This window comes from Aedes albopictus, chromosome 2 (genome assembly GCF_035046485.1).
Source record: "Aedes albopictus strain Foshan chromosome 2, AalbF5, whole genome shotgun sequence".
Classification (NCBI taxonomy): domain Eukaryota; kingdom Metazoa; phylum Arthropoda; class Insecta; order Diptera; family Culicidae; genus Aedes; species Aedes albopictus.
In genome coordinates, this window is record NC_085137.1 from 408607478 (window position 1) to 408634377 (window position 26900).

Here is a 26900-nt window from a genome sequence, read left to right on the forward strand (position 1 = left end):
ATTAAAATTAAATTAAAATTAAATTAAAATTAAATTAAAATTAAATTAAAATTAAATTAAAATTAAATTAAAATTAAATTAAAATTAAATTAAAATTAAATTAAAATTAAATTAAAATTAAATTAAAATTAAATTAAAATTAAATTAAAATTAAATTAAAATTAAATTAAAATTAAATTAAAATTAAATTAAAATTAAATTAAAATTAAATTAAAATTAAATTAAAATTAAATTAAAATTAAATTAAAATTAAATTAAAATTAAATTAAAATTAAATTAAAATTAAATTAAAATTAAATGAAAATTAAATTAAAATTAAATTAAAATTAAATTAAAATTAAATTAAAATTAAATTAAAATTAAATTAAAATTAAATTAAAATTAAATTAAAATTAAATTAAAATTAAATTAAAATTAAATTAAAATTAAATTAAAATTAAATTAAAATTAAATTAAAATTAAATTAAAATTAAATTAAAATTAAATTAAAATTAAATTAAAATTAAATTAAAATTAAATTAAAATTAAATTAAAATTAAATTAAAATTAAATTAAAATTAAATTAAAATTAAATTAAAATTAAATTAAAATTAAATTAAAATTAAATTAAAATTAAATTAAAATTCAATTAAAATTAAATTAAAATTAAATTAAAATTAAATTAAAATTAAATTAAAATTAAATTAAAATTAAATTAAAATTAAATTAAAATTAAATTAAAATTAAATTAAAATTAAATTAAAATTAAATTAAAATTAAATTAAAATTAAATTAAAATTAAATTAAAATTAAATTAAAATTAAATTAAAATTAAATTAAAATTAAATTAAAATTAAATTAAAATTAAATTAAAATTAAATTAAAATTAAATTAAAATTAAATTAAAATTAAATTAAAATTAAATTAAAATTAAATTAAAATTAAATTAAAATTAAATTAAAATTAAATTAAAATTAAATTAAAATTAAATTAAAATTAAATTAAAATTAAATTAAAATTAAATTAAAATTAAATTAAAATTAAATTAAAATTAAATTAAAATTAAATTAAAATTAAATTAAAATTAAATTAAAATTAAATTAAAATTAAATTAAAATTAAATTAAAATTAAATTAAAATTAAATTAAAATTAAATTAAAATTAAATTAAAATTAAATTAAAATTAAATTAAAATTAAATTAAAATTAAATTAAAATTAAATTAAAATTAAATTAAAATTAAATTAAAATTAAATTAAAATTAAATTAAAATTAAATTAAAATTAAATTAAAATTAAATTAAAATTAAATTAAAATTAAATTAAAATTAAATTAAAATTAAATTAAAATTAAATTAAAATTAAATTAAAATTAAATTAAAATTAAATTAAAATTAAATTAAAATTAAATTAAAATTAAATTAAAATTAAATTAAAATTAAATTAAAATTAAATTAAAATTAAATTAAAATTAAATTAAAATTAAATTAAAATTAAATTAAAATTAAATTAAAATTAAATTAAAATTAAATTAAAATTAAATTAAAATTAAATTAAAATTAAATTAAAATTAAATTAAAATTAAATTAAAATTAAATTAAAATTAAATTAAAATTAAATTAAAATTAAATTAAAATTAAATTAAAATTACAGTCGAACCTCCATGAGTCGATGTTCCTTGACTCGATATCGACTCATGGAGGTAAATTTTTCCATACTGAAAAATAATTTCTGGGTTACTATGATGGTCCCCCCAAAATGCATCTCAAAGGATTTTTGTTCCACTACTCGATATTTCCTTGAGTCGATGGTCCCTTCAATATCGACTCATGGAGGTTTTACTGTAAATTAAAATTAAATTAAAATTAAATTAAAATTAAATTAAAATTAAATTAAAATTAAATTAAAATTAAATTAAAATTAAATTAAAATTAAATTAAAATTAAATTAAAATTAAATTAAAATTAAATTAAAATTAAATTAAAATTAAATTAAAATTAAATTAAAATTAAATTAAAATTAAATTAAAATTAAATTAAAATTAAATTAAAATTAAATTAAAATTAAATTAAAATTAAATTAAAATTAAATTAAAATTAAATTAAAATTAAATTAAAATTAAATTAAAATTAAATTAAAATTAAATTAAAATTAAATTAAAATTAAATTAAAATTAAATTAAAATTAAATTAAAATTAAATTAAAATTAAATTAAAATTAAATTAAAATTAAATTAAAATTAAATTAAAATTAAATTAAAATTAAATTAAAATTAAATTAAAATTAAATTAAAATTAAATTAAAATTAAATTAAAATTAAATTAAAATTAAATTAAAATTAAATTAAAATTAAATTAAAATTAAATTAAAATTAAATTAAAATTAAATTAAAATTAAATTAAAATTAAATTAAAATTAAATTAAAATTAAATTAAAATTAAATTAAAATTAAATTAAAATTAAATTAAAATTAAATTAAAATTAAATTAAAATTAAATTAAAATTAAATTAAAATTAAATTAAAATTAAATTAAAATTAAATTAAAATTAAATTAAAATTAAATTAAAATTAAATTAAAATTAAATTAAAATTAAATTAAAATTAAATTAAAATTAAATTAAAATTAAATTAAAATTAAATTAAAATTAAATTAAAATTAAATTAAAATTAAATTAAAATTAAATTAAAATTAAATTAAAATTAAATTAAAATTAAATTAAAATTAAATTAAAATTAAATTAAAATTAAATTAAAATTAAATTAAAATTAAATTAAAATTAAATTAAAATTAAATTAAAATTAAATTAAAATTAAATTAAAATTAAATTAAAATTAAATTAAAATTAAATTAAAATTAAATTAAAATTAAATTAAAATTAAATTAAAATTAAATTAAAATTAAATTAAAATTAAATTAAAATTAAATTAAAATTAAATTAAAATTAAATTAAAATTAAATTAAAATTAAATTAAAATTAAATTAAAATTAAATTAAAATTAAATTAAAATTAAATTAAAATTAAATTAAAATTAAATTAAAATTAAATTAAAATTAAATTAAAATTAAATTAAAATTAAATTAAAATTAAATTAAAATTAAATTAAAATTAAATTAAAATTAAATTAAAATTAAATTAAAATTAAATTAAAATTAAATTAAAATTAAATTAAAATTAAATTAAAATTAAATTAAAATTAAATTAAAATTAAATTAAAATTAAATTAAAATTAAATTAAAATTAAATTAAAATTAAATTAAAATTAAATTAAAATTAAATTAAAATTAAATTAAAATTAAATTAAAATTAAATTAAAATTAAATTAAAATTAAATTAAAATTAAATTAAAATTAAATTAAAATTAAATTAAAATTAAATTAAAATTAAATTAAAATTAAATTAAAATTAAATTAAAATTAAATTAAAATTAAATTAAAATTAAATTAAAATTAAATTAAAATTAAATTAAAATTAAATTAAAATTAAATTAAAATTAAATTAAAATTAAATTAAAATTAAATTAAAATTAAATTAAAATTAAATTAAAATTAAATTAAAATTAAATTAAAATTAAATTAAAATTAAATTAAAATTAAATTAAAATTAAATTAAAATTAAATTAAAATTAAATTAAAATTAAATTAAAATTAAATTAAAATTAAATTAAAATTAAATTAAAATTAAATTAAAATTAAATTAAAATTAAATTAAAATTAAATTAAAATTAAATTAAAATTAAATTAAAATTAAATTAAAATTAAATTAAAATTAAATTAAAATTAAATTAAAATTAAATTAAAATTAAATTAAAATTAAATTAAAATTAAATTAAAATTAAATTAAAATTAAATTAAAATTAAATTAAAATTAAATTAAAATTAAATTAAAATTAAATTAAAATTAAATTAAAATTAAATTAAAATTAAATTAAAATTAAATTAAAATTAAATTAAAATTAAATTAAAATTAAATTAAAATTAAATTAAAATTAAATTAAAATTAAATTAAAATTAAATTAAAATTAAATTAAAATTAAATTAAAATTAAATTAAAATTAAATTAAAATTAAATTAAAATTAAATTAAAATTAAATTAAAATTAAATTAAAATTAAATTAAAATTAAATTAAAATTAAATTAAAATTAAATTAAAATTAAATTAAAATTAAATTAAAATTAAATTAAAATTAAATTAAAATTAAATTAAAATTAAATTAAAATTAAATTAAAATTAAATTAAAATTAAATTAAAATTAAATTAAAATTAAATTAAAATTAAATTAAAATTAAATTAAAATTAAATTAAAATTAAATTAAAATTAAATTAAAATTAAATTAAAATTAAATTAAAATTAAATTAAAATTAAATTAAAATTAAATTAAAATTAAATTAAAATTAAATTAAAATTAAATTAAAATAAATTAAAATTAAATTAAAATTAAATTAAAATTAAATTAAAATTAAATTAAAATTAAATTAAAATTAAATTAAAATTAAATTAAAATTAAATTAAAATTAAATTAAAATTAAATTAAAATTAAATTAAAATTAAATTAAAATTAAATTAAAATTAAATTAAAATTAAATTAAAATTAAATTAAAATTAAATTAAAATTAAATTAAAATTAAATTAAAATTAAATTAAAATTAAATTAAAATTAAATTAAAATTAAATTAAAATTAAATTAAAATTAAATTAAAATTAAATTAAAATTAAATTAAAATTAAATTAAAACTAAATTGAAATTAAATTGAAATTAAATTGAAATTAAATTAAAATTAAATTAAAATTAAATTAAAATTAAATTAAAATTAAATTAAAATTAAATTAAAATTAAATTAAAATTAAATTAAAATTAAATTAAAATTAAATTAAAATTAAATTAAAATTAAATTGAAATTAAATTAAAATTAATTAAAATTAAATTGAAATTAAATCTACATTAAATTAAAACTGAATTGAAATTGAATTAAAGTGACTCACCGACACGATGAGGCCAAACTTAACGGAATCGGACACTTTTTTGGTGATGACTGGTTCCGACGACAGTGCGAAGAGAACGAACCGAACTTATTGGCCAGCAGCAGCGACGAGGAACTGACGGGTTGGACGACGGAATGACTGAAATGGTTCCTACGAGTTTAAACTAATTGAGACGCGCAAATTTTTCTCATTTTCTCGACCGACGAACGCGATCTTTAAGCTGCCGCAACTAACAAAGTTTTTTTCCACTGCCATTTGCTCAACTGTCAATGACGCGCGAAAAAATCGAACATTCAGCATAAATTCGGGGTTATGATTTATGCTCTCGAAAATTTTTCGATGAGCAACATAACTAACAAATGCCTAACATTGTCGAACGCCTAACTTCCTCCGTGCTGGGCCGGGATACGAAACTCTTTGTTATTACAAAGCATTGTTCGCTTCAGATTGTGGTCTGACTGGTAGCGAAAAGCGATCTCGCAGGAAACCATTTCGATGAGCACACAGTTGCGTAAATGATGCAGCTGTATGCTCCTGACGTCCGCATATTGGAGTTTTATATCTTTCTCCAAAAAAGACTGCACCTTTCCAATATCAGGACGAATTGGTAAGACACTAAAATCGATCACTAAGGTATTCTTCCGCACACCGTACATTTTACACCAGCAGTGATCGATAGCAAAAGAGGAATCAAAAAAGCGCGTCCGACGTATGCGATGTGTGGCTGTGAACTGAGGGGAACTGTTTTCCAGTGAATAGCACGTGGCAACTGAGAGCTTTTTAATCAAAATCTAATTTGGAAATAAATTAACAAAATCAAGGCCCCGGAGGAGCTGGGTATCGTTTACCCAGATTTTGCCACCAACATCGGTAACCCAGATTTGAGTAAAGGGGCCTTTACTCAGTTTAGAGTAACTGCAGTTTTGCTCAGTCTGGGTCGCTTTGACATCAATCTGGGTATCTGAGGGTTAGCGTGTACTCAGTTTAGAGTAACTGCAGTTTTGCTCAGTCTGGGTCGCTTTGACATCAATCTGGGTATCTGAGGGTTAGCGTGTAGGTATGCAAGACCTTCTATCACACACACTAAACTTTTTAACAGTAACAGAAACAATCCTTTTAATATATAACAATAATCTTCTCAAAAGTGTGCGTGACATCATCATTGATTTGTTTTCGGGATCATAAACAATTATCTTCGAATTATATTTCATACGGTAACCGATTGTGTGACTCTGTGGTGACCATTTTTTAGTGTTTTCCGTTGCAAGCTATCTTGGCATAAACCGCTAGAAATTATAAATGAACAATTTCCTAGACATCAATAGTTTGAGAGATGGTTGAAAATTGGTTTTGTATATTTTCGATGATCGATATCAATATTGTTAAACTATAGAGTAACATTAACTCTAATGTTAACAATATTACAAAAAACTAACATAACGTTCGAACTATATGTCAAGTTGTTTTTTACTATGCGGGAAAGTTTGCCGGGCCAGCTATAGCATCAAATAAAAAAAAAAAAAAAACATCGCATTCGAGAGTCGCCCGTGGTCGTTTCGGTGCAGTGTATTTTGAACAACGCGCACAGCGATTTCGATGCCTTTCGACTTGCGGGGATAGAATCCTGTTTATAGATTTTATTTTTTCTCGATTTGAGGGGGTTAGAAACAAAGGGGCGTAAGTGACAAAAACACACTTTCGAGTGAATGAGGTTTAATGTTTTTTTATCCTTTTATTTCATTCCAACAAAAGGTATGAGTCGAAGTTTCAAAATCCACCTAATTTTCACCGATTTGTTGTAATTTTTCAAATCCTCAAAAATTCCCGAAAGCTTGAAATGTGCACTCAGCCAAATAACCTTAAGATTTCCATAAGGCCCAACTTATGAAACGGCCTTTAAATAATTCATAATGATTCGGATGAATTTCATAAGGTCACTCTATGACGTAAAATCGTCTCACAGCTTGGCTTTTATTCATGTTTAGCAACATGGTATTCTCAAGCGTCGGTAGCCGTGTGGATAAAACACGGGCTCGGTGATCCCGACGTTCATGGATCGAATCCAGTCTGCATCATTTTAAGATTTTTTTGTTATTTTCATGAGTCTATCTTATGAAATTTGTCATAGCAAGCACGATCAATTTTGATAAGGCATTCTTATGCCATCCATAAGAATTAGTTATAGCAAATTTTCATAAGGTATTTCGATGAATTTCGCTAGTTTTTTTCGCTGAGTGTGAAGAATTTTTTGGTAATGCTCAGCTCAAAATCGACAAAAATGGTCACTTACACCCCTTTGCAGATGGGCCCCTCATTTAGATTCCATCACCATCACTCGTCAGCTGTCAGTGTTCGCGTTTGGTGGAAGTGCATCGATTTTGCTATCAAAATTTAATCTAATTTTATTTACCGTTTGCTCTGATTTGTAAATATTTGTGTTCCTTGCGTACTTTATTTATGATTAGGATTTGTGGTTTGTAGACTGATGGAAGAATCCCAAGACAAAGCATCGGAGGTGATGTAGCTCTTGTCAAACGACTAATTACTCGATTCGACGAGAAAACTAGCATATTGTGATGGCTAATACCTAATTTAATGTTGTTTATTTTTCGATAGCCCTTCCCCGGGCCGACGGCCAGGAAGAAGCTGGAGAGGTATCAACGTGTACAGCATGAACAAGATGAAGCCACTTCGGTTTCCAAGCGCAAGTATATCGCATGCTCTTCAGAAAGGTTTGTGAAGTTATTTAATGATTATCCTAGTTTAAGGTCAACCGGCGTGAGAACCAGAAGAATGGAGTCCCAAACTCCGCCAAAGCAGAATGAAGATGAAGCCACTTCGATTACCAAGCCCAATGATATCCCAGGCTCTTCGAAAAGGTTTGTGAAATTTTCATTTGACGACGTTTACCAGGTTTCTAATGATTATCGTATTTTCAGGTCAACCAAAAGCCCGCCAAAGCAATGCTGCCCTTGTGATGATAACTTGAACCCAAATGTTGAAAAACGTTGGATGGAAGTTAAAAATCAATACTTGTGTTCGAAATGCGGCGCTATTCCACCGGCCAGATCCCACACACCAACCGGCAACGACAGCTTGCCACAATCAGCCTTAAATTCAAGTCAACTAGCAAATCTTACCGATGAGGATGAAGACATCGAGCATGATAAAAATGAATTTACGGAACGTGAAGCAGATTCCTCCAAAATAACAGGATCTCCACAATTGAAGGCGATTCCGCAGGTGAAAAAAGATGTGACCCACAAAAACAGCAATCTCTGGGTATACTTTGGAATCCCCTTGGTGATTGTAATTGTTGCCATTGGGGCATATTATGCCATTGGGGCATGGTATGGCTCAAATTCCCTCAAGCAAACAGGATCCAGTTGCGAAAATTTTCTCCAACTTCGCTCCAAGTATCCCAAGATGGACGACGGGTTGTGGTCCACTTTGATCGTGGGCGTCAATCTATCCCTCAACCAGGACCCGGGCGAGCCGGCCACTTTCATCTTCTTGTACAATTCCTCCAGCGTGGGTGAAATGCTCCTAGACGACGTCACTCGCATTGCCATCGATTGTTTCGGCAGCAAGGGAGCCATCTGGCGCACGAGCAACGACTTCAAATCAACCGAAATCGCCGAGGACTACGGAAACGTCCTAGATCGGCACCGGGAAGAGCTGAAATCGAAAAAGATCCTTGTGGTGCGGGATCTAGACCAAGTGCCCCCAACGGCGGCCAAGATATTCTTCACCATTTGCGACACGTACGAGCCGTTGGTCCACAAGGCGATGATATTCTTCACCATTGATATCTCCCGGCAGCCGGAGCAGGTTGTCGAGCAGGATCGCAGTGCCACCTCGATCGCCGAGGACATTTTGAAGGGCTTGTGGCGCAAGGAGCTGCAACCGAACACGCTGAATCCGCTGGTGGTGCGACTGACGGAAAACGTTTTCCGGATTGACTGATAACTATGGTATAATACTAGTAGCATGCAGCTGAAAGCTGAGCATGCCCTAGCGTAGAGTGTAAGAAAATCTTGTTTAACGTGACATGAATTCACTATATATTTTATACTTTTCTATTATCATCCATTTGCTAGTATCATTGGTTTCCGAAAACGCCGTTCGGACTTAGTTCGGACATTTCTGAATGTTCGAGATGCGAGCTTAGTTAGACTACAGTATCAGTAATCAGGGCTCCTGGATTTCCACTTTCCATTTTCCTCCACACTCGAAGACAGCAGCGAACGATTGTCGCTTTAGTTTGTGTGTTTGCTTGTCAGCGTTTCATTTCGAGACCCGGATGCAAAATCTCTTCAGGTTGTGGGCACCTCGTTTAAAGAGAATTCCGGAATACCTCAACAGAATGGGGACAATTTCGCGAACTGGCAGTTCCGGATGAAGTTTCGGATGCGCTTGAAGAAGATGCGCCAGTCGCCGCAGAGGAACGGAGAAAGCTTCTCAAGATGGACCGGAAGGTCAAGTCCTCACTAGTCAGCTTCATCTTGGACAAGAGTCTGGAGATAGTTTGGGAGAAACAAACGACCAAAGGCGATGTGAAAGGCACTGGTGGACATCTTCGCCAAGAAGTATGTGGCGAGCTAGACAGTTTTACGGAAGCAATTGCCAAAGCTTCGAATACTAGAAGGATCTTCGACGCGCAGTTACTTCCTTGCGTTTGATAAATTGATTCGACAGTTGAAAATGGTGGGCGTTCCGTTCAGCTGCAGGAGGATGACCTTACCTTACCGATCAGGCTAAGGCCGGGGTGGCCTCTGCTGTACATAGTAGCCGTCTCCATTCCACTCGGTCCATGACTCCAGTTCCGCACTCTGCGTAGAGTCCGCAGATCGTCCTCCACTTGGTTGACCCACCTAGCTCGCTGCGCTCCACGTTTTCTTGCGCCGGTCGGATGACTCTCGAGAACCATTTTAGTCGGGTTGCTATCCGACATCCTGATGACGTGACCCGATTTTCGCGATATGGACGATAGTTGGTTCTCTCAGCAGCTGATGCAGCTCGTGGTTCATTCGCTTTCTCCAAGTCCTGTCTACCATCTGCACTCCGCCGTAGATGGTACGCAACACCTTCCGTTCGAAAACTCCAAGGACGCGTTGGTCCTGTCCTCTGCACGTAGGGTCCATGTTTCGTGCCCATAGAGAACGACCGGTCTAATCAGCGTTTTGTAGATAGTTAACTTCGTGTTACGGCGAACTTTATTCGATCGTAGAGTTCTGCGGAGTTCAAAGTAAGTACGATTTCCTGCCACAATGCGCCTCTGAATCTCTCTTCTGGTGTCGTTGTCGGCGGTCACCAGTGAGCCCAAGTACACGAATTCTTCAACCGCCTCGATTTTATCACCGTCGATAGAAATTCGGGGTGCCGAGCGCGGTGATTCCTCCCTGGAGCCCTTTGCCATCATGTACTAAGACTTCACTCTTTAGTCGGATGTACGTTTCCGCCATCGTCTCAAATTTACGAGCAATAACATCAATATCATCGGCGAAACCAAGCAGCTGAACAGACTTCGTGAAAATTGTACCACTAATGTATATCCCCGCTTTCCTAATTACACCCTCTAAAGCAATGTTGAACAGCAAGCCCGAAAGACCATCACCTTGTCGTAACCCTCTGCGAGATTCAAAGCGACTCGAGAGTGTCCCTGATACTCGAACTACGCACATCACTCGATCCATCGTCGCCTTGATCAATCGTATCAGTTTATCCGGGAATCCGTATTTGTGCATAATCTGCCATCATAGCTGTTCTCGATCGATTGTATTATACGCCGATTTGAAATCGATGAACAAGTGATGTGTGGGCACGTTGTATTCGCGGCATTTCTGCAACACCTGGCGGATGGCGAACATCTGGTCCGTTGTAGCGCGTTCACCTATGAATCAATCCTGAAATTGCCCCACGAACTCTCTTGCAATAAGTGATAGACGGCGGCATAAAATTTGAGAGAGTATCTTGTAGGCAGCGCTCAGTAGTGTGATCGCGCGATGGTTCCCGCAATCCAACTTGTCGCCCTTTTTATGGGACACACGGTACCTTCCATCCATTACTCCGGTAATACTTCCTCCTCCCAAATCTTAATAATAACCCAGTGTAGTGCTCTCACCAGTGCTTCTCCACCGTATTTTAGAAGCTCGCTTGGTAGTTGATCTGCTCCAGCGGCTTTGTTGGTTTTCAACCGGCCAACCTCCTCTTCCAAACTAACATAGCTTAAGGCAGTAATAAATTGTAAAATGTAAAATCATTGTAAAAAAAAAAAAACAAAAGATTTCGGCTCAGTTGTGCTCATGTGGCGCCCGAGCCTTCCAAATAAACGAATAAGTTAAAAAAAAACCTCCTCTTCAATCTCTTGAAGGTTAGGGGCTGGAAATCTTTCGTCCTGTGCACATTGTGGTAGCGACTGCTTGACACGAGGTGTAGAGTAAGACTGACGAAGCCGAGTTGACAGTCTCGCGACTTGCCCGAAACACACATACTCATAGACGAAGACCAAGGGTACCACATCTACCCTTTTTACCCTTCTTACACCCATAAGAAGGGTATAAATATCGCTCGAAAAACCGACTTTCGATCCGAGGCCCGGAGGGCCGAGTCTCATATACCAATGAACTCAGCTCGACGAACTGAGCAAATGTCTGTATGTGTGTGTGTGTGTATGTGTGTATGTGTGTATGTGTGTGTGTGTGTATGTGCGTTACAAAAAAAAGTCACGCACGTTTCTCAGCCGTCTGTCAACCGATTTGAGTTCTCTTGGAAGCAAATGAAAGCTACTATATCCTAGTAGAACGCTATTGAATTTTTTTTCGATTGGACGTTTGGTTACCGAGATATCTCTCGAAGAGTACTTATGAGTCATACTTCTAAACTTTTTAAGATTTTTCACCAAGTGTATCATAATAAATATTTCGGCCGTTTGTCAATCGATTTAAGTTCTCTTGGCTCCAAATGAAAGCTACAGCATCCTAGTAGATCACCCAGAAATTTAATTTCGATTGGACATTTGGTTACAGAGATATCTTTCGAAGAGTACTTAGGATTTATACAACTAAACTTTTTGAGATTTTTGACCAATTGTATAATAATAAATATCTTAGCCGTCTGTCAACCGATTTCGGTTACCCTGGCGCCAAATGAAAGCTACGACATTCTAGTAGAACCCTATACAATTTCATTAGGATTGGACATTTGATTACCGAGATATCTTTCAAAGAGTACTTGGGAGTAATACAGGTTAACTTTTTGAAAGATTTTGGACCAAGGGTACCATAATAAATATCTCAGCCATCTGTCAACCGATATGGGTTCTCTAAGCACCAAATGAAAGCTACAATATCCTTGTATAAGGCCCTGAAATTTTATTTCGATTGGACCTTTGATTACTGAGATATCTTACGAAGAATATTTCAATAAATTCTTTTTTATTAATCTATTCACTTACTTGTTATCTTGGATTAGTTTTTGACCAGTCTAAGGGAAATTTTTTTTCAATAAGTAATGCTGACAAAGTGTATTGTTGTTTTCAATAAAACTTTAAATAACAAATTACAAATACACAGGAATTTTATGAAAACTAACAATATGTTAAATGAAAGCTTTGAATTTATATATTGTGGGAAAAATGCAAGAACCGGACAGCGAAAATAAATAGCTAATGCCAAAACTGATTAACTTAGTAGATATATCATTTTTGTCCTTTTTGCACCATAACCATGAATACCAAGTACTTCGGAGCTAATTTGATCGACTAATTAAGAGATATTAGACAAAGTATATCTCGCTGATTTTCTTATCCATTTGTTAATCGATTCAAGATCTTTTGGCAGTTAACAAAAGATACCGTGAGGTCGCCATTCACCGCTCATTTAACGGTATTTTCGTAAAGTATATGACGTTAAAATTCGACGTTTGCGAATATTGCACTTTAATTTACGTTAACAACTCAACAATTATGTTGTTATTATAGAAAAAATATAAAACGATTGTTAAATATGTTTACAACCGAAAAAATAAAAAATTAAAATGTGTTATCTCTTGGCTCCTATTACCCCTCATGCATCCATTCACCGCTCATAATGGATCCATTCACCGCTCACTGGATTATTTTTTCATGGAATCACAGAAACTATTCATTTATAAAAACAAAAAAACTTTTATTTACCAAAGTATTGATGATTCATGACATTCAGTTCATCCTGTTTTGTCAAAATGGAATTTTTAACGGGTTTTACCTGTTGGATATTTCTTCTGCTGTTTGCCCTGAACAGTTCCCATGTTTTCCTGCAGCGCAGTGTAAGAAATATTTTTTGAGAACGTGATTTCAGGTACACCCATATAAAAGCTTGGTGAAATGATAGTTTTTTGATTCACTTTTGCTACGATACTTTACTAACATTTGATCATTTGACTCAAAGTGAGCGGTGAATGGCGACCTCACGGTACAATATTCCAGAATATGTAAGCAATTTTTTAAAAAAATCACACAAGATTCTAGAAGGTGTCTGGCATTTCTGGTAGTTTAGTCCATGGTTCATGATGCTATTTTGGAAACCAATTCAATAGATGCCAAATCCACAATATTTTCTAGAACTTTTGGTCCATCACACAAAATAAATATGTTAAATACAAATAATACAACAATAGTTTCAATAAGTGTAAGAAGGGTTCTGTTCACCATAGGTGGATTAATTCGGGTTTTTATTTATACTTTTAAGCTTTAATCGACAATAAACTAGATTTTAACATTTGAAGTATTCTACTCTACCGATTGAAAAGTCTTAATTTTAACTGAAACTTAAGGACTGTAACGACACTTCGGTTTCGGTATTCGAGATGATCTACGGACCGGAACTGCATCTTGATAGTCCCCGATTTCTGGTTCGATCTGCTCCGTAGCAATCAATGGACTCGCGTGGTGAAACGGGTGTTGTACCTGTGGCGACTAAAGGCTTCATCAATATCAGTTTTTGTTCTAGTTCACTACCTTAGTATGTTCCGACTTACGTGAGGTGGACTAATCAATGCTTCCATCTGATGATCCACTGGATACTCCCGCAGAGGCATCATGTCCAGAGGTTCTGTGATCTTGCGCAAATGAGATGTATTACGTTCGTAGCGTTTATCATTTTCATCCGATTCGATCGTGACATTTGTACCTTCTTTGTCTACAACCAAGAACTTCTCTTTGTGGAAGTCGGTGGAGAGCTTGTCTTTCGGTAGCAGGTTCTTCATCAAAACTTTGTCACCGATTTCTATCTCGCTACGTTTCGCTCCTCGCCTATTGTCCTCTCGTACTTTTCCTTCGAATTTCTTTTGAGTGTCACGATCGCGGAATTCGGTACTTGGTGGTGTTGAGCTGAGGACATCCAATAGGGGTAGTTTATAGCGGAGTTTCCTGTTTTGGAGAAGTTCACTCGGTGCTTGGCCAGTCACGCTGTGAGGCGAATTGTTATAAAGGATCAGGTAGTCGTCGAGCTCCGTTTTCCAATTGCCGTAGAGGGCGTTAGATATCTTCAGTCGTTTCAGTAAGGATCTGTTTTGCCGCTCGACCTCGCCGTTGGCTTGCGGCCAGTAGGGTGTGCTGTGATTCAAATGAATACCTAACGTTTTGCAGAAATTTCCAAATTCTTTGGAAACGAACTGTTTGCCATTATCCAAGGTGATTGTTCTCGGATAACCCCACGTTCTAAAGATCCTTTTTAGCCTCAGAATCGTCTCCTGCGCTGTGATTTTGGTCATGATTTCAAGCTCCTATACCTGCTGTAATAATCGATTATTACAAGGATATATTCGCCGCTAGGCATTGGACCGAGAAAGTCGATCGCCAGATCAATCCACGGCTTTTCTGGTAGCGACCGTCTGCTTATGGGATCCGGTGGATTGGCACAATGCACTAAACGGCATCCCTCGCAAGACTCGCAGAGCTTTACTGTCTCTCCGTCCATGTTGGGCCACCAGTATTTGTCACGCAATCGACTTTTCATAACTGATTGGCCAGGATGGCCCTCGTGCGCCAGTTGGCACATACGACTACGCAATGTCCGAGGCACGACCAGTTTTGAACCTCTCATGACCAACCCGTTTATGTAGCTCAGTTCGTTCTGAAATGCGACGTACGGTTTCACTACCGAGTTTCCCCAGTCGTGTGTCATAATCGCCTTCTGTACTGCGCTCAGTTCTTCGTCACTTTTAGTTTCCTTCACAACTTCTGTTATATCGATGGCAGCGGCTTCTTGTATCGCTTTGATTTCAACTTCCGAGTTTTCATCGAAATCATCATCCCGATCATCATTCAAAACAGCCAACGTCTCAACCGCGATTCTTCGTATAAAAACCTCTGACTCTTCATTCCAGGAAACATCATCCACGTGAGAAGCCAATCTAGACAGGCAATCAGCCAGATTGGCTGAGCCCTTGCGGTAAACCACATTAAACGTGAACGCCTGTAGCCTTAGAAGCCACCTTTCGATCCTCAGAGTCGGCCTGGATGTTCTGGTGAACACTGTTTCTAGCGGTCGATGATCAGTTTCGAGCTCGAACGTGATACCGATCAAGTAAATTCTGAACCGCTCAACGGCCCACACAATACCAAGAGCCTCTTTCTCGATCGGGGGATACTTCATCTCGGTCTCTGAAAGGCTCTTTGAGGCGTAGCTGATGACTTTTGGCTTGCCATTCTTAAATTGAATGAGCACCGCACCGAGCCCTACGCCCGACGCATCGGTTACCACCAGGGTGCGGTCTATCGGATCGTAATATCCCAAATAGTCCAAACGTCCAATTCGCTGTTTGATTGAATCAAAAGCAACTTGATGGTCCTGGTTCCAAACAAAGTTCGAAGATTGTTTGACGAGCTCGCGCAATGGGTGATTGGCTGTTGCTAAGTCAGGAATGAAACGTGACACAAAAGTGACCAGGCCCAAAAAGCTTCGTAATTCCTCCTTAGATTTGGGGGCTCAGCAGTTCAAAATGGAGCGCACCTTATCGTCCGATGGAAGGACTCCTTTCTCCGAAAGCCGGTGGCCTAAGAAAATCACTTCCAACTGCTTGAACTTACATTTCTGGTGGTTCAGTTGAACTCCAAGTTCCTCGAACCTACGAACAACTGTTTCCAATGCCTTGTCGTGTGCTTCTTCTGTCTCACCAAATACTAGAAAATCGTCGATGAAGCCAATCTGAACCAAATAAGGATTTTAGAAATATAGTATGATGGGTCAGGGGGCAAGATGGGTCAGTACCGTTTTCAACCGTACTATATATTTTTTGAATCTTTCAATAATTTTCCCAGATGAACGAAGTGGATACACAAAAAAGTGATATATTGTTTTAAAAATTCTTTACGTTCCTTGCACAGAAAAAAATAAAATATTTTTTCGCTATACTCCTTATGCTATACATTCCATGTAACTACGTGTATTGTGTAGACGGGGCAAGATGGGTCACCCTAATTTTTCGGTATGTTTGCATAGTTTTTGAAAATGTGTTATTCTTCATTGAAAGGCTATTCTGTGACCTACATTATCGAAGCAATTAGAGCACTGAGAGTTTGTGAAACTATTTTTGAAATTTTCCTACAAAAAATATAAGTTTTCAAAGTCCGTTCATGGCTACCTGAACAAAAATCTTCTAGTTCTGAGAATAATCTACCGATATGTTTCAACACTTTTTTCATGTAATCTGTACGTCTGTGAAGCTTAGATGTATAGAGAAAAAATAGAAGATATAGTATTTTTGTTGGAGAAAAATCGAGTTTTCTGATAGCTGACCCATCTTGCCCCCGTAAAAATGAGGTGGGGCAAGATGGGTCATGTTTTGAAAATTGCTTGTCAAGAAGCAGGTTTCAAACTTTATTACCTTTCTATACTTTTATATCATAGCTGACTAGTGTATCTGAGAGTCGTGGTACAGAGAAATGCGATTTATATTCAGACAGTTATAGGGGTCCATTTCTTAGGTGACCCATCCTGCCCCCACTTACCATATATTTGATGCCAACAGGTTGTTTTGACTTACCAGATTAGGGCAGTTTGCCAGCAAACTCTCCATCAAGCTTTGAAAAAGCTCTGGGGCGCAATTAACCCCAAAGAAGAGTCTTTTGAACCGGTACAATCCCCAGTTAGTAATAAAGGTGGTAACATCCCTGCAGCCTTCCGTCAACATCACGTGGTAATACGATTCCTTCATATCCAACAAAGAGTAATATCGAGCATTGCGAATTCGTGGTAAGATTTCCTCGAATACAGGAAGTGGATGGTTCAAACGCTGTATCGCTTGATTAGCCCTGCGCATATCAATGCACATCCTCAAATCCCCATTATCCTTTAAAATGGGGACAAGCGGCGAAACCCAAGATGTAGGTTTCTCAACTCTCTCTATAATGTCCTGGGCCAGAAGATCGTCCAATTTTGCCTTCACTTTGTCCAGTAGGGGAACTGGGCACCTTCGAAGTGGTTGGATGACAGGCGGCACGCTTCGGTCAATCGGCAGCGTAAGCTCGACGTCCCGAATGAAAAGGAAATGCTGTTTTGTAACCGCGACACGATCCACTTCAATGAGATCCCCAACCGATACGGAGGACTCCTAGTTGTTGAGCAGTTAGTTAACCCAAAAGCGGCTGCTGTCCTTGTTCTATAACATAGAAGGTCGTGTCCACTGCCAGTTTCCTATCAGTTCCCAATATTTCGATTTCGGCATCAAAAACGGCGATTAATTTTAGAGGCACTTTCCCATATGCGAGAAACTTCTTGCTCGCATCAAAGCGGATGTTGCTCGCTTGCACGTTTCTCATTTTCATCGTTGACCAGGTAGCATCATCTATCAAATTATACTTCGAACCCGAATCAATCAACATTTCTATGCCAACCCCTCCAACTTTGCATTGTATGAGCTCATCGTTGTCGCCTACATTGTAGACGGGCAATTCCTCTTCATCTGATTCCATGTTGTTCTCCTCTGGGGTTTCAATATGCATAACATTCCTGGGTTTCTTGAACAGAGGCATGTTCCGGGAGGTTGTCGGTGTAGGGTAGGGTCGCTTCAAATGAGCCGGAGCTGACGAGGGTTCCGTGGGGCCACGAGCTGTGCTTCTGCATACCGCCTTGAAGTGGCCAACACCACGACAACGAACGCAGAGCTGATTCAATGCAGGACATCGTTCACCAAGCTTATGTTGATTGTATCCACACTTCGTACAGCGCGATGAATTCGTTTGGAAAGAATCTGAATGCACAAAATTCCTTCTACCTGAGTTCGCGTACAACTTCTGAACGTTTATTGGCAACGGGGTTCCGGATTTTTCACTCATTTTGGACGCTTGATACTTCACCGCCTGGTGCGAGTTGACCACTTTTATGCAGTCATCCAGCGTCAAATGTTCCTTATCCAATAGTTTTTCACGTAGATCCCCCGGCGCATATTGTATGATCTTATCCACCACTGCGATTTGACGGCTCTCCAATGATATTTTCCCGAACGCACACTTTTCAGCCTTTTGTTGCACCCGCTCCACGAATTTCTCAATCGGTTCTTCCGTTTCTGGTGACATCATCCAAAACAAGTACCTCTCGAAGCTCTCGTGTTGTTTTGGGGGAAAATGATTGTCCAGCTTCGTTCTGGCAACAGCAAAAGGATCAGCCGATTCTTCGGACTCTTCGTCGGCTCCTGGGATACCGTCGAAAACGTTCTGCAATTCTAATCCGCCCATTGCAAGCATTTGAATTTTCTTCATCGATCCATCCGTAATACTCGAAGCCTTCATAACACGTTCGAAACCACGAATCCATCCATTCCAGGCGTTGCGCACTTCTGATGAAGGAAGATGTTTGTACCGGAACTGCGGCAGATTGTACGCTGCCGGGTTGAATGCCGTTGCTGTTTGTAACAGCAGAACCTGGTTCTGTGCATCATTTTGGTTTTGGGTTCCGTCCTGGTTACCGCTTGCTTGCTAAAACCAAGGGGACGGCATCCGATTTTTTCACTATGGAGTTTGACAGGTTGGATTGTGCCTCCTTACGTGGAGCATAAATTTATACTCCAGCCAAAATATTCACCAACACAGTCGTGAAATTTGAATGTTTACCTTTTTTACGAGGGATATCGGTGCAAAACGCTCACATCACATTCGATTCCATAAAAGTATTGATCATGAAAAAGCTGCATTATTTGATAATTTTCAATTTGAGAGTGTCGATGTTTAGGTAAAATTCCTACAGATAGTGATAATTCTTTGTGAAAAGTCACAGAATACCTCTTTTTGCAAACTTTGTTCGCCAAAGTGCGTTTTTCCTTATTTTCTCCCGCTGCTGTATTGACTGAATGATGGTATTAGTGTGCTCTGGTTGCGCATGATAAGCGGCAACAAAATCGGATCACCGTAGCATCCCCGTGGCTAAAACACAAACCAACAAAACGAAAAGAAAAGAAAAAAAAAACAACTTTGTTTACCATCAGTATTTTTTTTTCCAACGTGAGTTGATTTTCGGTGAATTAAATTCAGCTTCTCACTTCTCATCTTCCAACGAATTTAATCATCGACTACACACATACAAAAACCCCAACGAATTCAATCATTGGCATCATTTCGACGAATTTAATCATCGACGTCACTTTCTCTTTTCCCCTTTCTGACGTTCTCTCAGCGGGGTAGAAAAAAACATGGCTTCTTTTCACGCCCATGCAGAGAAAATTGCCGACGCTTGCTTGTAATCTTTTTCTGTTTCACTAAATGCACTTTAATAACAGCATGATAAGTTACCTCCATTTCCACCAATTTGATGATATTCTTTCCGATTATTTGATGTTTTTCTCCGATTCACTGCTGCTCCTCTAATCCGAGAAAAATGATCCCTCTCGACGCCAATATGTGGTAGCGACTGCTTGACACAAGGTGTAGAGTAAGACTGACGAAGCCGAGTTGACTGTCTCGGGACTTGCCCGAAACACACATACTCCTAGATCTGTTACCACGCCACCTTCGGTACTTGCAACGTCTCCATTGAGGTACCATCGTAATGCTGCCGCCACCTCTCGACCACCTCACGCTCGCTCGTGAGAATATTCCCGTGATTATCTCGGCACATGTCGGCTTGTGGAACAAAGCCTCTCTAGTGCCATTTACACTTATCAATAAATTGATTCAACCAAGAGGTTCAATCCTTCCTTCAACTTCATCAAGAAACACAAATTGATAGAAATATTGTTAAATGTATTGCTTGCATTTTTATTGCGAAGAAGATGGATGATAATGTTGAATCTTGATATAAATACTGACCAACCTGCAAAAGCGAGATTGAGGTTGGTGTTTATATCTTCAATAATTTCCCCTCCGAAAGATTGATCCAACCACCGCTATCATCCAGTTTGACCAAACCATCAAGATCATCCAAGTCCGTCAAACTTTCCCCTTGAGTTGTTTTATTCGATCAATCCAGCAGGGTAAAAGAGTCAGCAGATTGAGCGAAGACCATCCCATCAGTGAGGAAGAGATAGCAATTCACCAACATTCAGCGCGTGGTTCACGGTGTTCATGGTGGCCAGCTCAATTGAATTTTATGGAATGCTTTGAAAGCAAATTTTTAGAAATAAAGTGTCACGTTTTTGCATTGTAAATAAAATAAAGACTTGATCATTAGAAAAGTGCAAATTTCTATATTTCACTTGCTTATTCAATTCCATTAATGATTATGAAAAAAAAATAATGTTTTAATAATTCTGGTGATTTACCACGCCATATTCGATTTTTTGTAAGCATTCATAAACTCTTATTTATTGAACCCAATCTCTCGGATGAGTATGATGAATTGGTAAATAGTGGATCTATTTATTAATTCATCATGCTATTTTTCCTAATGTCTTGAGAAGGTTAATGTTTTTTTTTAATTTCTAACACAAGTTATGAACTTCTACCGGTGAACCAAAATACAGTCCGGATTCGCTGGTTGGGTCACGACTGCGCACAGTGGCCGGAAGCCGGACAAAACCTCAAAAATCGACTTCAATATTTTATTTTTCTAATATTTTTCTTCTATTATAGATACTTTAACTAAGAAAACCCCAAATTTTCAAGAGATTTGGTCGAAAATTGAGTCTTGTAGATTTTTTCAAAGTTGAAGTTTTATGTGCTACAATATTAGTATTTATTGTCTTTATTTTATGAGCTTCCTTCATGAGGTCGTTGTAAAAGTTAGGAAGACTTGAATAATGTGACAATATTTTTTGTGTTTTTGGGTATAAATAGTCATTACATTTCAGGGATTGTTTGGAATTCAATCACAAAATTATTATGTTTTTACAATATGCAAACATATTGACTTTTATGAAATTTTGACGAAAAACTTCGTATTAAAAAGATCCAGTACTTGTTTAGGAAACATCAGAAAACGACGCCGTATCCCGGATCTGACGTGCAATTTTGACTAGTTTTTGGCTATATAGGTCACTGTTTGCGCATTTTTGCGCTAAGCGCGAAAAAAAAAATTTTTTTTTCTATCAGGTCACAATGGAGCCGCATGGTTGTGGAGGAAGTGATATTGTTTGAAGTTTAAATTTTATCTTCACATAGTTCAAATTGACTTCAGAATACTAACAATTTAGTGGAATTTTCATTCTTGTAAGAGACTTTCACCAAGTCAGATGGTCATGAGAGGGGGGGGGGGGGGGGGGTTGGTATCTGAAAATGTAATAATGTAATGGCCACGGCTTTAGCATTTTTTTTTAAATATTATTTTAGTTTTTGACAGAAAACCACAAGAAGGTGGGTGCTCCAGTTTAAAACAGTAAGCTGGAGAGGAAGGGAGTGATGACTAAGTATGAATAAGCCTTTATTTCCTTAGACACTACTCACATGTTGCTTCACCAGATACAACTAACTCTTTTATCCTTCAAAATAAAAGAAAGGCAAAAACAACCGTGAAAACATGTAAAAATAACTACAAACCATTGCTCATTGATTCCCTTAAACTGGTTGTTTTTTCGATTTATCTTAATCGTTAGAATTGCTCAACAACCTTGGAAGCAATCTCTTCACGAACCTTCATCGAAGTTTCAATATATAGTGACACAAATTCGTCGACATCTACGTGTTTCTTTTCTACACGCACATCGCTACAGTTCAAAGCAACAATCATCTATAAAATATAAAAGGAATTCACTAAACGGCGATAAACGCTACGTTAAATATTTTTCTGCGTAAACGTCGCGATCGCCAAGGCAATATTTGAATATTTTAAAACCAATTTTATGAAACGAACATTTTATGCTCTTTAGTGAAACCCCTTTTATGGGGTTTTTAAACTTGAAGTTTTATTGTATGCTGTGAAAGATTAGCATTAAGTTAAAATTCACGAATACAAAGAAATTTAAAAAAAAATATATTATTGTATGTTACTCATGCAGTTTCGTTCAACACATTTCTACTGAACGACACAGAGTGATACAGATTTTGGACCACCCTAACAGCAACAAATACACAATTTTAGTTTATTTCGATACCAATACATGATTTAAGAACCCCCAAATCAGAAGGTTAATCAAAACCTACGTTCAGAAAGCACATCGTGATAGCTTATTATCGATTATTTTTACATGCTTTCCATAATCAGCAGATTTCAAAATTTTGAACCACCCTAATATAGTAAAATCAAAATCTATTATAAGTTCCATATCAGGAATAGATTTAGGGAACTAAAATCATCATAACCTGTGAATTTTAGCAATTTCGGTTAACATTTGAGGTTTTGTTCGACTTTTGTATGGAGGCCCGCCACTGTGCTGCGCCCCGATTAGCGAATCGTGTTCGTTCGTTGGGGCAACTGACAACTGATCAAAATGCTCTAGACACACGCAAGTGACGAGAAATACGTCACGGAACACTCACATACTTGCGTAAACGTTCTGTATACAGGAGCTGTGATGCGACGGCGGTCAGACGTCAAACTCGTTTTGACATCTATTTTGACACTGACAGTGCTTTTTAGTTGGGTTTTGCCCCAACCAGTGAACATTCAACCATCGAGACAGCCCATCTAACGAGCTCTCAACGAACGAATCGTCACTGTATTTCATACAAAATGGAGCTTAAACAATAAGTATGAACAGTTAGGATCGAACTTCAACATGTAAATTTGGAAATCACTCTAAGGGGCTTTTCCCTCTTACAAAATTTAAAGTTAAAAATAAATAAATAATTAAATAATAGTTAGGTTCGAACATGTTTTGATTTTTGCTAATGTCATAGTCATAGTAAATATGTAAAGCAGTAGAGGTTTGGAAAACAAAGGCTGATATGAGGTTATTGCCATATTGATTTGGTTGTTTCGGCTATAATTGAAAATGTTTGCTTTATCCGTTATTAACAGGTTTATCTATAGCTAGATTGATTACTGAACGATGATTAAATTATATGCCTTGAGAGTGACTTTGAGTATTATTGGCAGTGTTTCTCTCTTTGCCATAAGAGTTTTTTGTCATCCAAATAGCTTGAAACTTAGTTGTAAACAGTTTGATTGGCAAAATGTGACGCCAACTTTCAGTTTATCAGACTTTAGATTAATGGGAATTCGGACAGTGGTAGCGGAATCGAATTAAGAGAAAACCGATAACTAGCGAATTCAATGAGGTTTAATTAGACACATGTTTTCTCTTGTAGTTACACTTTTGGAATGACAAAGTATTATTGATTTCCGGTGGTTGACAGCTCACTGTCGAGGGGTCGGCCGATGGGGTTGCCAGTACAAGGGATAGGAAATTGATATTCCCAACACCCCCGCTCAATTTACGGAACCCATCAATCCTAGGTTCGCTCGATGCTTCTGGAAAGCCCCGGCTGGCAAACCTTTGGTCATTATGTCGGCCAGCTGCTCGGCCGTTGGCACGTACTCCAGAACAACACGTCCTTGTTGAATCTCGTTCCGCACGAACATATGCTTCACATCGACGTGTTTTAGTCGCCCTACTCCACGTTCGTCTTCTGCAACACGTATCGTAGATTGGTTGTCCTCGAAGTACTTGATTGGACTGCTCATTCGGATTCCCAGATCTTCCATCGTTCGCATTAGCCACGTTCCTTGACAAACTGCTGTACTCAGCGAAACAAGTTCTGCCTCAGTGGAGGACAGAGAAATTGTCGACTGTTTCCGGGTCAGCCAACAAACGGTATTCCCGAAAATCCGAAAAACGTACCCCGACAACGACTTCCTGTCCATCAAGTCGTTCGCCTAGTCCGCGTCTGCGTAAGCTTCTAACGGCAGAGCTCCGTCGTTTCCCTTATAGACCAGCCCGAGGTCAAGCGTCCCACGTACATATCGCAATACTCTCTTCAGATGTATCCAGTGCTGTTCTGTTGGGCAACTCTGGAACTGGCTAAAGTAATTTGCTGCCACACACAGATCGGGTCGTGAAGTTAACGCCACGTACATCAAACACCCGACCAGTTCACGATAGGGTTTATCCGTCTGTTCTCCTGGTTTTCCTCGTTCAAGACGCAGCCGACATTCCATCGGCGTCGAGATGGGCTTGCAATCCTGCATGTTGAATCGACGAAGTAGATTTTCCAAGAATCCCCGCTGGCTGATTTTTAGTGTTCGTTCTTCGATGTCACGTTCCACCTTCATCCCCAGGAAGTTCTTCACCTCGCCAACATCTGACATTTCAAATTCCTCGACGAAACGACGTTTCACTTCCTTCACCAGCGCTAGATTGGGAGATGCAACAAGGATATCGTCGACGTACAAGATGAGAACTATCAATGTACTGCCGGATCCCTTCACATACAAGCACGGATCGTTAGTGCTCCTTCTGTATCCCAACTCCTGCATGAACTGATCGAACCGCTGATTCCAAGCTCTAGACGACTGTTTTAATCCATAAAGGGCACGGTTGAGGCGACATACCAAACCGCTGTTGTGCTTGTATCCCTCTGGAGGCGTCATATAAATCTCTTCTGTAATCTTTCCATTCAGGAACGCGGTGCGCACATCCATTTGGTGGATGTGCCATCTCTCCTGGTTCGCTACTGCCAAAACTGCTCTTATGGTGTCCAGTTTGGCAACCGGAGAGTATGTCTCTGAATAATCAAAGCCATGTCTCTGCGAAAAGCCCCGCGCCACTAGGCGCGCCTTGTAGCGATCAGCTCCACCATCATTGGATCGTTTAACTTTAAACACCCATTTACAGGAAATCGGCTTCCTTCCTTCTGGTAGCTTCGCCATCGTCCAGGTGTCATTCTTGGTTAAGGAGTCCATTTCCTCGCGAACAGCTTGCTCCCAATGCGGCCAATCCTCTCGCTTCCTCATTTCAGCCAGCGAAGCAGGTAGATTCTCGACGAAACTAGTAGCATTCAGAGCGAATCCAGTATAGTCGAGCTCGTAATCCGCATGCCACCTTGGAACATCCCGCCGCCGTTGAGGCCTTCGTCCTTCATCAGCTACTCCGTCTTCCACAGCAGGTTCGTCCAACTGCTCGTCGGCACTATCGAAATTATCCTCCTCAGTTTCTTCGACTTCCGAATCTTCTTCTGGCTGATCATCCTGAGCACCCTCGTCGTCGGCTTCCAGTCGCGGAATCCAAAGCTTGTCGTTTCCCGAATCTTCATTCACTTGTTGAACACTGCGATCCTTTTCTTCCACGAATATCACGTCCCGAGCGGTAACGATTTCCTTGCGTACAGGATTCCAAATCCGGTAGCCGTTTGTGGTATACCCGACGAATGTTCCACGCCACGATTTCGCGTCGAGTTTCTTCCGACACTCTTTCGGTATGTGAACGTACACATCCGCGCCGAACACTCGAAGCCTCTTCACGTCTGGCTTTTGCCCATTCCAAATTTCGAACGGAGTCTTTTTAGAGTCAATCGCACTCGCGGGGCTACGATTGGCCAAGAACGCTGCGGTTTGGACTGCCGGACCCCATAGTCGCTTATTCACACCACTGTCTTCGAGCATAGAACGCGTCTTCTCAACCAGCGTTCTATTCATACGTTCACTTGTGCCATTTTGCTCTGGCGTGTAGGGCACTGTCCACTCAATCACGATCCCCTTTTGCTTACAAAAGTCAGTGAAGGCTCGACTTTTATACTCCCCTCCATTATCGCAACGGAAACGGGATATCCCTCTGCCAAACTTAGCACTCGCGATCGCCTCGTATTCTCGAAACTTTTCGGCGACTTGGTCCTTCGAACGCATCAGAAAGATGACAGTGAACCGGCTGCAGTCGTCAATAAACGAGACGAAATACTTCTCCCCGTTTATGCCCACCGGCGTCACTGGCCCGCAGACGTCCGAGTGAACCAGTTCCAAAACTTCTTTGGACTGTCTGCCCTCGCGCGCGGAAAACGGTTCACGAGTCTGCTTCCCGGCGATGCACGAATCACATACGGTTACATCAGTCTTTTTCCCGGTTCCGGCATCTAGTCCGGAAACCATATCGTTTCGAATAAGCACTGACAAGTTCTTGGCACTCAAGTGGCCATACCGCCGATGCCACAGTTCAAGCTCTTTAGGGACCCGACCGCAAAAATACGACGATTTTACTGCATTCTCACTTTTTCGGCGAAAGTTCATTTCATACAGTTTTCCACGCCGCGATCCGACCGCGATCAGTCTCGAGCCTTGCTCAACGCGCACTTTCCCATCAGCGAACATAATCTTCAACCCAGCTGTTTCCATCTTACGCACAGAGAGCAAATTCACTCTTGCCTCCGGGATGTAGAGGACATTTTTAAGGGTAATTGGAATGGACTCACCGTTTACGATGGACGTCAGTTTCACTTCGCCGTGGTGCATCGCCGTAATGCACTCGCCCTCCTTTGCAACTGCAATCTTCATCGGCTCTTCCATCGGCGACAAACACTCGAACAGACTCCGGTCGTTCGTCAAGTGTTCCGATGATCCCGAATCGATGATCCAGTTGACTCGTTGCGTTGAGGATTCC

General features: G+C 35.1%; 2 protein-coding genes and 1 long non-coding RNA gene across 20 annotated transcripts in view; 1 reads left to right on the top strand and 2 right to left on the bottom strand.

The window, feature by feature from the left end:
- LOC109406026 (uncharacterized) overlaps window positions 1-9049 on the top strand; it is a 143006-nt gene extending 133957 nt beyond the window's left edge. For 9 of the 16 annotated variants that reach the window (XM_062853405.1, XM_062853407.1, XM_062853406.1 and 6 more), the window contains 3 exons: window positions 7578-7693; window positions 7724-7840; window positions 7901-9049. In XM_062853405.1, coding sequence (XP_062709389.1) covers window positions 7578-7693; window positions 7724-7840; window positions 7901-8927 — 1260 coding nt within the window. In that variant the 3' untranslated portion in view covers window positions 8928-9049. Of the gene's footprint in view, window positions 1-7208; window positions 7477-7577; window positions 7694-7723; window positions 7841-7900 lie in introns of those variants that run through there. The other 7 variants (XM_062853412.1, XM_062853416.1, XM_062853417.1 and 4 more) reach the window with 6 other exon arrangements.
- A 99-nt stretch (window positions 9050-9148) lies between these two features.
- Window positions 9149-26900, bottom strand: part of LOC134288463 (uncharacterized) — an 85434-nt gene continuing 67682 nt past the window's right edge. The window contains exon 2 of the long non-coding RNA XR_009997969.1: window positions 9149-10854. This is a non-coding gene — a long non-coding RNA (uncharacterized LOC134288463). The remainder of the gene's footprint in view (window positions 10855-26900) is intronic.
- Window positions 13677-17535, bottom strand: LOC134288460 (uncharacterized protein K02A2.6-like). 3 transcript variants are annotated; one of them, XM_062853401.1, is made up of 3 exons: window positions 16989-17534; window positions 13980-16150; window positions 13677-13917 (listed from the first exon to the last, which is right to left on the bottom strand). In XM_062853401.1, the coding sequence occupies exons 2-3, from the start codon at window positions 14712-14714 to the stop codon at window positions 13771-13773; spliced, it is 882 nt and encodes a 293-aa protein (XP_062709385.1). In that variant the 5' UTR covers window positions 14715-16150; window positions 16989-17534; the 3' UTR covers window positions 13677-13770. The 3 variants fall into 3 exon arrangements, 2 of the variants coding, with proteins under 2 accessions (XP_062709385.1, XP_062709384.1); XR_009997968.1 differs by lacking the exon at window positions 16989-17534 and having other exon boundaries at window positions 13980-16937; XM_062853400.1 differs by having other exon boundaries at window positions 13677-16150; window positions 16989-17535.

Bases quoted from the DNA above. Each gene is read 5' to 3' on its own strand.
- LOC134288460 (XM_062853400.1), bottom strand. From the start codon at position 15,598: ATGAAGTATCCCCCGATCGAGAAAGAGGCTCTTGGTATTGTGTGGGCC.